The following is a 15,829-nucleotide window of genomic DNA, read 5'->3' as shown; positions in this document are numbered from 1 at the left end:
TTTACATGTTCATATGTGTGTTTTTTGTGTACATCTTTTATGGCCTAATTGGCCGAAATAAAGATTAATTAATTAATTAAATACTTGGCCTAGATTCCTACTACAGATGGAGTAGCAGTAGACTATTATATGAAGTATAGGAGGTGCTTGTACAGTGCACAACTCAAGTATTTCAAAGTGGCCTCATGTGACAAAGAAAAAAGGAGCCTCTATGAAGTAACATATGTGCTTAGGATCACACAATTTGGACAAGCAGGGAAGAAAGTACTGATTCCAGGTTTTTTTTCTTTCATATTTTGAAATTCAGCCACCAGATTGTATCTCTGTCTCTCGCTCTCTCTCTCCTGTTTACATGAAATGTCACAGTTTTATTTTTCATTCTTGGCTCTCATCGAGAAAACATGACACATGGTTAACAGGTCCGACTAAGGGCCACAGACCTAACTGTAAACCAAGAATACATTTATTTAGGGGTGTCACAACACAAACACCCCTCTGAAGCTACACCCCTGCTGAGTAACTGGCGTCCATGGGAACAAGACACACCGGGGGGGGCAGCAAGTTCGCACACTTACCTTCCTCCGTGAGGGATGGGGCGAGGGCGGTGCTGCTGCTGCTGCAGCAGTTGTTGCAGCTGCATCATGTGCTGGTGGAAGTGCTGCTGGGAGTGATGAGGAGGAGGGTGCGGTAGATGAGGATGGTGCTGGTTAAACATCTTCGAAAGTTGTTAACAAAGGAAACCTGAAAACAGAGCATAGGATGAGAGAGCAGCTCCCGTCCTTCCCCCCCTCACTCAGGCTACTGACTGCAGGTAAGGCTCAGTGGGCGACAGTACAGGAAACTACATATGAGCTGCATACCTGAGTATCAACCACTACTAGACACACATCTGGGCCGGGCACCTGCACACCTGTGTTACAAACAATACAGAACCTACACCTAGGCTGCGCACCCTGCACACCTGTGTATCAAACACTACAGAACCTACACCTGGGCTGTGCTCCCTGCACACCTGTCTTACAAACACTACAGAACCTACACCTGGGCTGCACTCCCTGCACATTTGTGTATTAAACACTACAGAACCTACACCTGGGCTGCGCTCCCTGCACACCTGTGTATCAAACACTACAGAACCTACACCTGGGCTGCGCTCCCTGCACACCTGTGTATCAAACACTACAGAACCTACACCTGGGCTGCGCTCCCTGCACACCTGTGAATCAAACACTACAGAACCTACACCTGGGCTGCGCTCCCTCCACACCCGTGTAATAAACACTACAGAACCTGCACCTGGGCTGCGCTCCCTGCACACCTGTGTTACAAACACTACAGAACCTACACCTGGGCTGCGCTCCCTGCACACCTGTGTATCAAACACTACAGAACCTACACCTGGGCTGCGCTCCCTGCACACCCGTGTATCAAACACTACAGAACCTACACCTGGGCTGCGCTCCCTGCACACCTGTGTATCAAACACTACAGAACCTACACCTGGACTGCGCTCCCTGCACACCTGTGTTACAAACACTACAGAACCTACACCTGGGCTGTGCTCACAGCACACCTGTGTATCAAACACTACAGAACCTACACCTGGGCTGCGCTCCCTGCACACCTGTGTATCAAACACTACAGAACCTACACCTGGGCTGCGCTCCCTGCACACCTGTGTATCAAACACTACAGAACCTACACCTGGGCTGCGCTCCCTGCACACCTGTGAATCAAACACTACAGAACCTACACCTGGGCTGCGCTCCCTGCACACCCGTGTAATAAACACTACAGAACCTACACCTGGGCTGCGCTCCCTGCACACCTGTGTTATAAACACTACAGATCCTACACCTGGGCTGCGTTCCCTTCACACCTGTGTATCAAACACTACAGAACCTACACCTGGGCTGCGCTCCCTGCACACCTGTGTTACAAACACTACAGAACCTACACCTGGGCTGCGCTCCCTGCACACCTGTGTATCAAACACTACAGAACCTACACCTGGGCTGCGCTCCCTGCACACCCGTGTATCAAACACTACAGAACCTACACCTGGGCTGCGCTCCCTGCACACCTGTGTATCAAACACTACAGAACCTACACCTGGGCTGTGCTCCCAGCACACCTGTGTATCAAATACTACAGAACCTACACCTGGGCTGCGCTCCCTGCACACCTGTGTTATAAACACTACAGTACACCTGTGTTATAAACACTACAGCACACCTGTGTTATAAACACTACAGTACACAAACACCGGGTGCACTCTCCGCACACCTGTGTTATAAACACTACAGTACACCTGTGTTATAAACACTACAGCACACCTGTGTTATAAACACTACAGTACACAAACACTGGGCTGCACTCTCCGCACACCTGTGTTATAAACACTACAGCACACCTGTGTTATAAACACTACAGTACACAAACACTGGGCTGTGCTCTCTGCACACCTGTGTTATAAACACTACAGTACACCTGTGTTACAAACACTACAGCACACCTGTGTTATAAACACTACAGTATACCTGTGTTATAAACAATACAGTACACAAACACCGGGCTGCCCTCTCTGCACACCTGTGTTATAAACATTACAGTACACAAACACTGGGCTGTGCTCTCTGCACACCTGTGTTATAAACACGACAGTACACCTGTGTTATAAACACTACGGTACACAAACACTGGGCTGAGCTCTCTGCACACCTGTGTTATAAACACTACAGTACACAAACACTGGGTGCACTCTCTGCACACCTGTGTTATAAACACTACAGCATACCTGTGTTATAAACACTACAGCACACAAACACTGGCCTGTGCTCTCTGCACACCTGTGTTATAAACACTACAGCACACCATCACTGGGCTGTGCTCTCTGCACACCTGTGTTGAAAACAATACAGTACACCTGTGTTATAAACACTACAGTACACAAACACTGGCCTGCGCTCTCTGCACACCTGTGTTATAAACACTACAGCACACCTGTGTTATAAACACTACAGCACACAAACACTGGACTGCACTCCCTGCACACCTGTGTTATAAACACTACAGTACACCTGTGTTATAAACACTACAGTACACAAACACAGGGCTGCACTCCCTGCACACCTGTGTTATAAACACTACAGCACACAAACACTGGGCTGCGCTCTCTGCACACCTGTGTTATAAACACTACAGCACACAAACACTGGGCTGCACTCTCCGCACACCTGTGTTATAAACACTACAGCACACAAACACTGGGCTGCGCTCCCTTCACACCTGTGTTGTAAACACCACAGCACACCTGTTTTATCAACATTACAGTATACCTGTGTTATAAACACTACAGTACACAAACACTGGGCTGTGCTCTCTGCACACCTGTGTTATAAACACCACAGCACACCTGTGTTATAAACACTACAGCACACCTGTGTTATAATCACTGCAGCACACAAACACCGGGCTGCCCTCTCTGCACACTTGTGTTATAAACATTACAGTACACAAACACTGGGCTGTGCTCTCTGCACACCTGTGTTATAAACACTACAGTACACCTGTGTTGTAAACACTGCAGTATACAAACACTGGGCTGTGCTCTCTGCACACCTGTGTTATAAACACTGCAGCACACCTGTGTTATACACACTAGAGTACACAACCACTGGGCTGCGCTCTCTGCACACCAGTGTTATAAACACTACAGTACACACTGGGCTGAGCTCTCTGCACACCTGTGTTATAAACATTACAGTACACAAACACTGGGCTGTGCTCTCTGCACACCTGTGTTATAAACACTACAGTACACAAACACTGGGCTGTGCTCTCTGCACACCTGTGTTATAAGCACTACAGTACACAAACACTGGGCTGCGCTCTCCGCACACCTGTGTTATAAACACTACAGTACACCTGTGTTGTAAACACTGCAGTATACAAACACTGGGCTGTGCTCTCTGCACACCTGTGTTATAAACACTGCAGCACACCTGTGTTATACACACTAGAGTACACAAACACTGGGCTGAGCTCTCTGCACACCTGTGTTATAAACACTACAGTACACAAACACTGGGTGCACTCTCTGCACACCTGTGTTATAAACACTACAGCATACCTGTGTTATAAACACTACAGCACACAAACACTGGCCTGTGCTCTCTGCACACCTGTGTTATAAACACTACAGCACACCATCACTGGGCTGTGCTCTCTGCACACCTGTGTTGAAAACAATACAGTACACCTGTGTTATAAACACTACAGTACACAAACACTGGCCTGCGCTCTCTGCACACCTGTGTTATAAACACTACAGCACACCTGTGTTATAAACACTACAGCACACAAACACTGGACTGCACTCCCTGCACACCTGTGTTATAAACACTACAGTACACCTGTGTTATAAACACTACAGTACACAAACACAGGGCTGCACTCCCTGCACACCTGTGTTATAAACACTACAGCACACAAACACTGGGCTGCGCTCTCTGCACACCTGTGTTATAAACACTACAGCACACAAACACTGGGCTGCACTCTCCGCACACCTGTGTTATAAACACTACAGCACACAAACACTGGGCTGCGCTCCCTTCACACCTGTGTTGTAAACACCACAGTACACCTATGTTGTAAACACTGCAGTATACAAACACTGGGCTGTGCTCTCTGCACACCTGTGTTATAAACACCACAGCACACCTGTTTTATCAACATTACAGTATACCTGTGTTATAAATACTACAGTACACAAACACTGGGCTGTGCTCTCTGCACACCTGTGTTATAAACACCACAGCACACCTGTGTTATAAACACTACAGCACACAAACACCGGGCTGCCCTCTCTGCACACTTGTGTTATAAACATTACAGTACACAAACACTGGGCTGTGCTCTCTGCACACCTGTGTTATAAACACTACAGTACACCTGTGTTGTAAACACTGCAGTATACAAACACTGGGCTGTGCTCTCTGCACACCTGTGTTATAAACACTGCAGCACACCTGTGTTATACACACTAGAGTACACAACCACTGGGCTGCGCTCTCTGCACACCAGTGTTATAAACACTACAGTACACACTGGGCTGAGCTCTCTGCACACCTGTGTTATAAACATTACAGTACACAAACACTGGGCTGTGCTCTCTGCACACCTGTGTTATAAACACTACAGTACACAAACACTGGGCTGTGCTCTCTGCACACCTGTGTTATAAGCACTACAGTACACAAACACTGGGCTGCGCTCTCCGCACACCTGTGTTATAAACACTACAGTACACCTGTGTTGTAAACACTGCAGTATACAAACACTGGGCTGTGCTCTCTGCACACCTGTGTTATAAACACTGCAGCACACCTGTGTTATACACACTAGAGTACACAAACACTGGGCTGCGCTCTCTGCACACCTGTGTTATAAAGTCTACAGTACACACTGGGCTGCCCTCTCTGCACACCTGTGTTATAAACATTACAGTACACAAACACTGGGCTGTGCTCTCTGCACACCTGTGTTATAAACACTACAGTACACAAACACTGGGCTGTGCTCTCTGCACACCTGTGTTATAAGCACTACAGTACACAAACACCGGGCTGCCCTCTCTGCACACCTGTGTTATAAACATTACAGTACACAAACACTGGGCTGTGCTCTCTGCACACCTGTGTTATAAACACTACAGTACACCTGTGTTGTAAACACTGCAGTATACAAACACTGGGCTGCGCTCTCCGCACACCTGTGTTATAAACATTACAGTACACAAACACTGGGCTGTGCTCTCTGCACACCTGTGTTATAAACACGACAGTACACCTGTGTTATAAACACTACGGTACACAAACACTGGGCTGAGCTCTCTGCACACCTGTGTTATAAACACTACAGTACACAAACACTGGGTGCACTCTCCGCACACCTGTGTTATAAACACTACAGTACACCTGTGTTATAAACACTACAGCACACCTGTGTTATAAACACTACAGTACACAAACACTGGGCTGCACTCTCCGCACACCTGTGTTATAAACACTACAGCACACCTGTGTTATAAACACTACAGTACACAAACACTGGGCTGTGCTCTCTGCACACCTGTGTTATAAACACTACAGTACACCTGTGTTACAAACACTACAGCACACCTGTGTTATAAACACTACAGTATACCTGTGTTATAAACACTACAGTACACAAACACCGGGCTGCCCTCTCTGCACACCTGTGTTATAAACATTACAGTACACAAACACTGGGCTGTGCTCTCTGCACACCTGTGTTATAAACACGACAGTACACCTGTGTTATAAACACTACGGTACACAAACACTGGGCTGAGCTCTCTGCACACCTGTGTTATAAACACTACAGTACACAAACACTGGGTGCACTCTCTGCACACCTGTGTTATAAACACTACAGCATACCTGTGTTATAAACACTACAGCACACAAACACTGGCCTGTGCTCTCTGCACACCTGTGTTATAAACACTACAGCACACCATCACTGGGCTGTGCTCTCTGCACACCTGTGTTGAAAACAATACAGTACACCTGTGTTATAAACACTACAGTACACAAACACTGGCCTGCGCTCTCTGCACACCTGTGTTATAAACACTACAGCACACCTGTGTTATAAACACTACAGCACACAAACACTGGACTGCACTCCCTGCACACCTGTGTTATAAACACTACAGTACACCTGTGTTATAAACACTACAGTACACAAACACAGGGCTGCACTCCCTGCACACCTGTGTTATAAACACTACAGCACACAAACACTGGGCTGCGCTCTCTGCACACCTGTGTTATAAACACTACAGCACACAAACACTGGGCTGCACTCTCCGCACACCTGTGTTATAAACACTACAGCACACAAACACTGGGCTGCGCTCCCTTCACACCTGTGTTGTAAACACCACAGTACACCTATGTTGTAAACACTGCAGTATACAAACACTGGGCTGTGCTCTCTGCACACCTGTGTTATAAACACCACAGCACACCTGTTTTATCAACATTACAGTATACCTGTGTTATAAACACTACAGTACACAAACACTGGGCTGTGCTCTCTGCACACCTGTGTTATAAACACCACAGCACACCTGTGTTATAAACACTACAGCACACCTGTGTTATAATCACTGCAGCACACAAACACCGGGCTGCCCTCTCTGCACACTTGTGTTATAAACATTACAGTACACAAACACTGGGCTGTGCTCTCTGCACACCTGTGTTATACACACTAGAGTACACAACCACTGGGCTGCGCTCTCTGCACACCAGTGTTATAAACACTACAGTACACACTGGGCTGAGCTCTCTGCACACCTGTGTTATAAACATTACAGTACACAAACACTGGGCTGTGCTCTCTGCACACCTGTGTTATAAACACTACAGTACACAAACACTGGGCTGTGCTCTCTGCACACCTGTGTTATAAGCACTACAGTACACAAACACTGGGCTGCGCTCTCCGCACACCTGTGTTATAAACACTACAGTACACCTGTGTTGTAAACACTGCAGTATACAAACACTGGGCTGTGCTCTCTGCACACCTGTGTTATAAACACTGCAGCACACCTGTGTTATACACACTAGAGTACACAAACACTGGGCTGCGCTCTCTGCACACCTGTGTTATAAAGTCTACAGTACACACTGGGCTGCCCTCTCTGCACACCTGTGTTATAAACATTACAGTACACAAACACTGGGCTGTGCTCTCTGCACACCTGTGTTATAAACACTACAGTACACAAACACTGGGCTGTGCTCTCTGCACACCTGTGTTATAAGCACTACAGTACACAAACACCGGGCTGCCCTCTCTGCACACCTGTGTTATAAACATTACAGTACACAAACACTGGGCTGTGCTCTCTGCACACCTGTGTTATAAACACTGCAGCACACCTGTGTTATACACACTAGAGTACACAACCACTGGGCTGCGCTCTCTGCACACCAGTGTTATAAACACTACAGTACACACTGGGCTGAGCTCTCTGCACACCTGTGTTATAAACATTACAGTACACAAACACTGGGCTGTGCTCTCTGCACACCTGTGTTATAAACACTACAGTACACAAACACTGGGCTGTGCTCTCTGCACACCTGTGTTATAAGCACTACAGTACACAAACACTGGGCTGCGCTCTCCGCACACCTGTGTTATAAACACTACAGTACACCTGTGTTGTAAACACTGCAGTATACAAACACTGGGCTGTGCTCTCTGCACACCTGTGTTATAAACACTGCAGCACACCTGTGTTATACACACTAGAGTACACAAACACTGGGCTGCGCTCTCTGCACACCTGTGTTATAAAGTCTACAGTACACACTGGGCTGCCCTCTCTGCACACCTGTGTTATAAACATTACAGTACACAAACACTGGGCTGTGCTCTCTGCACACCTGTGTTATAAACACTACAGTACACAAACACTGGGCTGTGCTCTCTGCACACCTGTGTTATAAGCACTACAGTACACAAACACCGGGCTGCCCTCTCTGCACACCTGTGTTATAAACATTACAGTACACAAACACTGGGCTGTGCTCTCTGCACACCTGTGTTATAAACACTACAGTACACCTGTGTTGTAAACACTGCAGTATACAAACACTGGGCTGCGCTCTCCGCACACCTGTGTTATAAACATTACAGTACACAAACACTGGGCTGTGCTCTCTGCACACCTGTGTTATAAACACGACAGTACACCTGTGTTATAAACACTACAGCACACCTGTGTTATAAACACTACAGTACATAAACACTGGGCTGCGCTCTCTGCACACCTGTGTTATAAACACTACAACACACCTGTGTTATACACACTAGAGTACACAAACACTGGGCTGCGCTCTCTGCACACCTGTGTTATAAACACTACAGTACACAAACACTGGGCTGCGCTCTCTGCACACCTGTGTTATACACACTAGAGTACACAAACACTGGGCTGCGCTCTCTGCACACCTGTGTTATACACACTAGAGTACACAAACACTGGGCTGCGCTCTCTGCACACCTGTGTTATACACACTAGAGTACACAAACACTGGGCTGTGCTCTCTGCACACCTGTGTTATAAACACTACAGTACACACTGGGCTGCCCTCTCTGCACACCTGTGTTATAAACATTACAGTACACAAACACTGGGCTGCGCTCTCTGCACACCTGTGTTATAAAGACTACAGTACACACTGGGCTGCCCTCTCTGCACACCTGTGTTATAAACACTACAGCACACCTGTGTTATAAACACTACAGTACACAAACACTGGGCTGTGCTCTCTGCACACCTGTGTTATAAACACTACAGTACACACTGGGCTGCCCTCTCTGCACACCTGTGTTATAAACATTACAGTACACAAACACTGGGCTGCGCTCTCTGCACACCTGTGTTATAAAGACTACAGTACACACTGGGCTGCCCTCTCCGCACACCTGTGTTATAAACACTACAGCACACCTGTGTTATAAACACTACAGCACACAAACACCGGGCTGTGCTCTCTGCACACCTGTGTTATAAACACTACAGCACACCTGTGTTATAAACACTACAGCACACAAATACCGGGCTGCGCTCTCCGCACACCTGTGTTATAAACACTACAGCACACCTGTGTTATAAACACTACAGCACACAAATACCGGGCTGCGCTCTCCGCACACCTGTGTTATAAACACTACAGCACACCTGTGTTATACACACTACAGCACACCTGTGTTATAAACACTACAGCACACAAATACCGGGCTGCGCTCTCCGCACACCAGTGTTATAAACACTACAGCACACAAACACTGGGATGTGCTCTCTGCACACCTGTGTTATAAACACCACAGTACACCTGTGTTATAAACACTACAGTACACAAACACTGGGCTGCGCTCTCCGCACACCTGTGTTATAAACACTACAGCACACAAACACTGGGCTGTGCTCTCTGCACACCTGTGTTATAAACACCACAGTACACCTGTGTTATAAACACTACAGTACACAAACACTGGGCTGCGCTCTCTGCACACCTGTGTTATAAAGACTACAGTACACACTGGGCTGCCCTCTCTGCACACCTGTGTTATAAACACTACAGTACACAAACACCGGGCTGCCCTCTCTGCACACCTGTGTTATAAACACTACAGTACACAAACACCGGGCTGCCCTCTCTGCACACCTGTGTTATAAACACTACAGTACACCTGTGTTATAAACACTAGAGTACACAAACACTGGGCTGTGCTCTCTGCACACCTGTGTTATAAACACCACAGTACACCTGTGTTATAAACATTACAGTACACAAACACTGGGCTGCGCTCTCTGCACACCTGTGTTATAAAGACTACAGTACACACTGGGCTGCCCTCTCTGCACACCTGTGTTATAAACACTACAGTACACAAACACCGGGCTGCGCCCCCTCACCTGGGTTATGAACTCTACAGGAACCTACAATGGGCTGAGCTCCCTGCACAACAAACACTACAGAAGAGACGTCTTGGCAAGAGGCCCTAGATGGACCTACGCCTGGGCATGAGAGGGTGAAGTAATCCCCCCCTTATTTTAAAGTCCTTTGCAGGCACCCTCCCCTACGCAGCCCCCCACAGGAAAGCACGCCTGTGCGAGAAGGGAGACCCCATCCCCCCATGGCCAGCCGTCATGGGTTTCACCTGCACGGGTGCAGAGCTGGGTGACTGGGAGCAAAGACTACAAAGCCCAGCATGCACCGTGTCCCAGGAAAGCCCCGGGTTGTAAAGAGACCTGTAAAGCCGTGGAGCGGAGCCTGGAGCAGGGCGCCCCACGGGTGAGGAGCCCTGTGCAGCCGCCCACCCCCGCCCCCCGGCGATGCTCACCGCGGGACAAGCGGGTCCGATCGGGGGCCGGGGCCCACCCTGTGCAGATACCCAAACAGGAGCTGTGCAGCCGAGGTGACGCTCCCTCCCTCCTCCCTCCTCCCTCCGCAGGAAACCAACAGGAGGAGCAGAGCGCAGCTCCAACTGCAGGCCCGGAGGACCCGGTGCAGGCGAGGGAGGGAGGGGGGAGGCTGTGGAGGGCAGGGGGAGGGGGAGCTTGGGAGAGGGGAAGAAGCATTAGGTGGGAGCGGGGGGGGGGGGGGAGTAGGGCTCGGGAGGGAGGGGGAGGGGCGGGCTGGGAGAAGGTTGTGGGGAGGGAGGGCTGTGGAGGGATGTGTTGACCTGGGGGAGAGTGGGGTGGGAGAGATGGAGGGAGAGGGAGGGCTGAGGAGAGGCAGTGAGGGATGTGGGTGGCATGGAGGGTATGGTGGGCTGGGGAGGGGAGGGAAGGTTGTGGAGAGGAGGGAGGGGGGCTTTGAGAGGGGGAGGGCGAACTGGGAGGGCTGTGGAGAGCAGAGAAGCACAGAAGAGCTGTGGTCCAGGAGGAGAGGGGAGAGCAGAGCACAGAAGAGCTGTGGTCCAGGAGGGCAGAGAAGCACAGAAGAGCTGTGGTCTAGGAGGGGAGAGAGGCATGCAAGAGCTGTGGTCCAGGAGAAAAGGAGAGAGCACAGCACAGAAGAGCTGTGGTCCAGGAGGGAGGGGAGAACAGAGAAGCACAGAAGAGCTGTGGTCCAGGAGGAGAGGAGAGAGAACACAGCACAGAAGAGCCATGGTCGAGGAGGGAGTGTCTATGAGTGCAGTTCTAAGCTGCCAATTCGACCTGGCAAGTGTACCCACTTGCCAGGCCTAAACCTTCCTTTATTATACATGCAAGGCACCCCTAAGGTAGGCCCTAGACAGCCCCCTGGGCAGGGTGCAGTGTATGTTAAAGGTGAGACATGTAGGGATGTGTTTTACATGTCCTAACAGTGAAATCCTGCTAAATTCGGTTTTCACTGTTGCAAGGCCTATCATTCTCATAATGCCTCTAAATATTCTTAAAGTCATATTCCCTTTGAGAGCAGGGAGAAATGTGGAGTTCGGTGTCTCTGAATTTACAATTTTAAAATACATCTTTCAGTAAAGTTGTTTTTTAGATTGTTAGTTTGAAAATTCCACTTTCTTTAACCATTCTGTCACTCTGCCTGTTTGTGTATTCCCTGTTGGGGCAGACTGACAGTTGGGCTGTTTGTGAATCTCCTCTAGACAGCGACACAAAGGTGGGCGGGGTGTCGCTTGTGTAAGAAAGTAGCCTCTTTCTAGTTTGGTTACCCCACTTTTTGCCTGTTTGTCTGTTTGTTTGACTGTGTTCACTGGGATCCTGCTATCTAGGACCCCAGTGACTATGCTCTCTCCTCTAAATTTGGTTGCTAGTAACTTTATATGCCCACTATTGGCATACTGGTCCCCCATGTAAGTCCCTAGTATATGGTACCCAGGGCATTGGGGTTCCAGGGGATCCCTATGGGCTGCAGCAGTTATTATACGTCCCATAGGGAGCCCATGCAAAGGTTTTTGCAGGACTGCCATTGTAGTCAGTGTGAAATGGGTGCATGCACCCATTTTCACTACAGGTCACTGTAAGTCTCCTCTATGTTAGGCCCTCTCAGCCCAGAGGCCAGGGTGCAGGTACCTGTGTGTGTGGGCACCCCTGCACTGGCAGAGGTGCCCCCACAAACTCCAGATCCATTTTCCTAGACTTTGTGAGAGCGGGGACACAATTTTACACGTGTTCTGGACATAGGGCCCTACCTTTGGGAGATGGAGGTAACACCCTCTCCCTTTGGAAATAGGTGTGACTGGCTTGGGAGGGGTAGCCTCCCCAAGCCACTGGTTTCCTATGAAGGGCACATTTGGTGCACTCTGTGCATAAACCAGTCCACACCGGTTCAGGGGACCCCCAGTCCCTTCTCTGACGTAAAACTGGACAACGGAAAGGGGAGTGACCACTCCCCAGGCCATCACCACCACAGGGGTGGTGCCCAGAGCTCCTCCAGAGGGTCCCTGTGTTCTGACATCTTGTTTCTAAGGTTGGCAGTGAACTCTGGGAGCATTTGGGTGGCCAGGCCAGGCAGGTGACATCAGAGCCCCCTCCTGATAGGTGCTTACCTCGTTAGGTGACCAATCCGCCTTTCAGAGCTATTTAGGGTCTCTCTGTTGGGTGGGTGCTCCAGCAGGACTCCTCTGCAAACTCCACTTTGACTTCTGCCCACTGGAACTGTGACTGGATCCTCCAGGAGCCAACAAAGCTGCTACAACGAAGAAGACTCTTCTGCAACTGTGTTTCCACGTCTCCTGTCAGCTTTGCAACATTTCCCCGGCCGTGCATCCTCAGAAGACTGCAACTTTTCAGCCTGCACAAGAAGAAGAAGGAATCTCTCTTGGGGTGAAGGAGTCACTCCTCTGCAACCGCAGGCACCTACAACAAGCGACGACTGGCTGTGCTGATCTCCCCTCATCTTGAGCTGCATGGATCCTGAATCATTGTTGGTAGTCTGGAGTAGTCCTCTTGGTTCTCTCTGTCAGCTGTGTGACTTTGGTGGTGGTAAGCCTCTGCCTTCCCACGCAGAACAGTACCCCCGTGTACAGAATCAAGGCTTGTATGCATCTCCTTCAAGGGATATTCAGGCGACATGTACTCCAGCCCCCAGCACTCCATCCTGCAAAGCACAGCCTCCTGCGTGGTTCTCCTGCGGCGTGGTTTGTAGTGCTGTGTGGGCTTCTTCTGCGACTCCTGTGTTCCCGTGCTGTTGGACTCCTGTGGGTGCTGCCTCTGCTCCTGTGGACTCTCTGCAAAACTGAGGGCCCCCTGTGACTCCCCCTCCTGGGTTGAGTCCTCCTGGGCCTTGCTGGTCCCTGGTAGGCACCACTTTTCCACTAACCATGAGTTTGCCTTTGCCAAGGCTTTTTGGTGGAATTCCTGCACCGACACCCGTCTGCTATCTTCCTTCAAGCGTGGGACATTATCTGCATCCATCAGGAACTCTTCTTCAGCTGCAGTGCTGACCTGTTCTTCATCACCGTCGACCAACTCCTGCAACTACAGCTGGGTGGGAGTAGCTCCTACTCCTCCTTGACTCCACTGTGACTCTTGGACTTGGTCCCCTCTCTCCACAGGTCTTCTTACTTTAGGAATCCACTGCTGGTTTTCTTGCAGTCTACTCTGGGTGTCTTCTTTTCCTCCTTTTGGGTGGTTTGGGGAACATCTAGTGTTTTACTCCTACATTCCTGGTCGCTGGGAGGCATTGTGTTACTTACCTTTGTGGTTTTCTGATATCCCTAGCCCCCCTCTACACATTTTACTTACGTAGGTGGGGGTGCCTTATTCGCATTCCATCTCTTTTAGTATATGGTTTGTGCCCCCCCGAGGGTCACTATTGTTTATTGGTATTTGCACTGTTTTTTAACCTTTTTCTATGCTTCTGCCTGACTACTAGTGTATTACTTACCTCCAATTGGTGGGTTGCCCTTCTAGTCGTCTGTGGTGATTTGCTCCGATGAACTTTGCATGTCTCCTAGATAGACCTTGGTTACCTCTAGAGTGCCCGGCTTCTGGACACTGCCTACATTTCACTGAGGGGATACCTGGGTGTCCAGGGACCTTAGGTACCCACCACACCAGGCTAGCGTCCTGTAGCCTGCATATCCTGATGAGCCATCTGAGCTAGAGTGGAGGAAGGAGTGGTCACTTACACCTGAATGGGTTGTGCCTGCCCTCACTAGGGCGCCCCTCGCACAAGGGCCCGCTCCCCAGGGGGCAAAATATTTTTAGGCCATTTCTGACCCCCCAGGGGGCAGATGGATAAGTTACTTACCTGTAAATCCTAGTTCTCTTCCAGGGGTATCCTCATCAAAGTCATAAACATTGAATATTCCCGCCCTTGTGCGGGGATCCCGAGCATATATAAAACACACACATGTATAATATGAAATATATATGAAAAATATAGCAAGACAATTTTCATACCAGATTCATGTATACATGTGTATAACAGCAATGCAGACTATATTGATAAACAGGCTAAAATGATTTATTTCTAAGGAGTTTTTTTTTTTTTTTAAACACTCTCCTTGATAATTACAAGAAAAAACTTTCCAAAGCCCCATAGCCGGGCACAGAAAAAGAAGTACCAGCAACACATGTGAAAAAAGAAAAAACTACATTGAAAACAATAGATCATTATTAGCCAATAGGCTGCAAGCAGGTTAATACAGCAGAACCACAAAATTTGGCACCGTGCCTTTAAGACCCTGAGCACCTCCAGTATCCCACCATGCCTCAGGGGTGAAGGAAAGGTGACAGTTGGTTCACAGTTAGGTCAGTACTTTTTTACGGTGACAATCTGTGTAGCCGATTCGAAAGATAGTCTGTCCTACACTTCTAGGAGACTTGCGTCCGGGGAGGAGGGTGGGTTGTTTATTACTTTGATGAGGATACCCCTGGAAGAGAACTAGGATTTACAGGTAAGTAACTTATCCTTCTCTTCCAGGGGATCCTCATGAATAGTCATAAACATTGAATAGATTAGCAAGCCCTTATCTCTGCAGACTGTCTAATAGAAGAGCAGGAAAAAGACATACACTATGCAAACAAATTTCTCAGAGACGCTTGCCCAACTTGAGCGTCCGCTCTGGCATCTGAGTCTAAACAGTAATGCCTAGTAAATGTATGTACAGACTTCCATGTAGCAGCCTTACAGATTTCAGAGATTGGATTATTATTAAGGAGGGCAGCAGTAGCCGCTTTTCCTCTTGTCGAATGAGCCCTAGGCCTAACCAATAACTTTTTGTTAGCCAATTGATATGCAGTAACAATACATGAAACTATCCA

At 48.7% G+C, this 15,829-nt stretch overlaps 1 protein-coding gene across 3 annotated transcripts in view; it reads right to left on the bottom strand.

The window, feature by feature from the left end:
* Nucleotides 1-11,068, bottom strand: part of CIZ1 (CDKN1A interacting zinc finger protein 1) — a 579,230-nt gene extending 568,162 nt beyond the window's left edge. For 2 of the 3 annotated variants that reach the window (XM_069236987.1, XM_069236989.1), the window contains exons 1-2: nt 10,960-11,068; nt 576-741 (exon numbers count right to left, since the gene is read on the bottom strand). In XM_069236987.1, coding sequence (XP_069093088.1) covers nt 576-715 — 140 coding nt within the window. In that variant the 5' untranslated portion in view covers nt 716-741; nt 10,960-11,068. Of the gene's footprint in view, nt 1-575; nt 742-10,531; nt 10,628-10,959 lie in introns of those variants that run through there. The other variant, XM_069236988.1, reaches the window with a different exon arrangement.
* Nucleotides 11,069-15,829: the final 4,761 nt, after the last annotated feature.

This window comes from Pleurodeles waltl, chromosome 6 (genome assembly GCF_031143425.1).
Source record: "Pleurodeles waltl isolate 20211129_DDA chromosome 6, aPleWal1.hap1.20221129, whole genome shotgun sequence".
Taxonomy (NCBI): domain Eukaryota; kingdom Metazoa; phylum Chordata; class Amphibia; order Caudata; family Salamandridae; genus Pleurodeles; species Pleurodeles waltl.
This window is presented reverse-complemented; position numbering and strand designations above follow the sequence as displayed.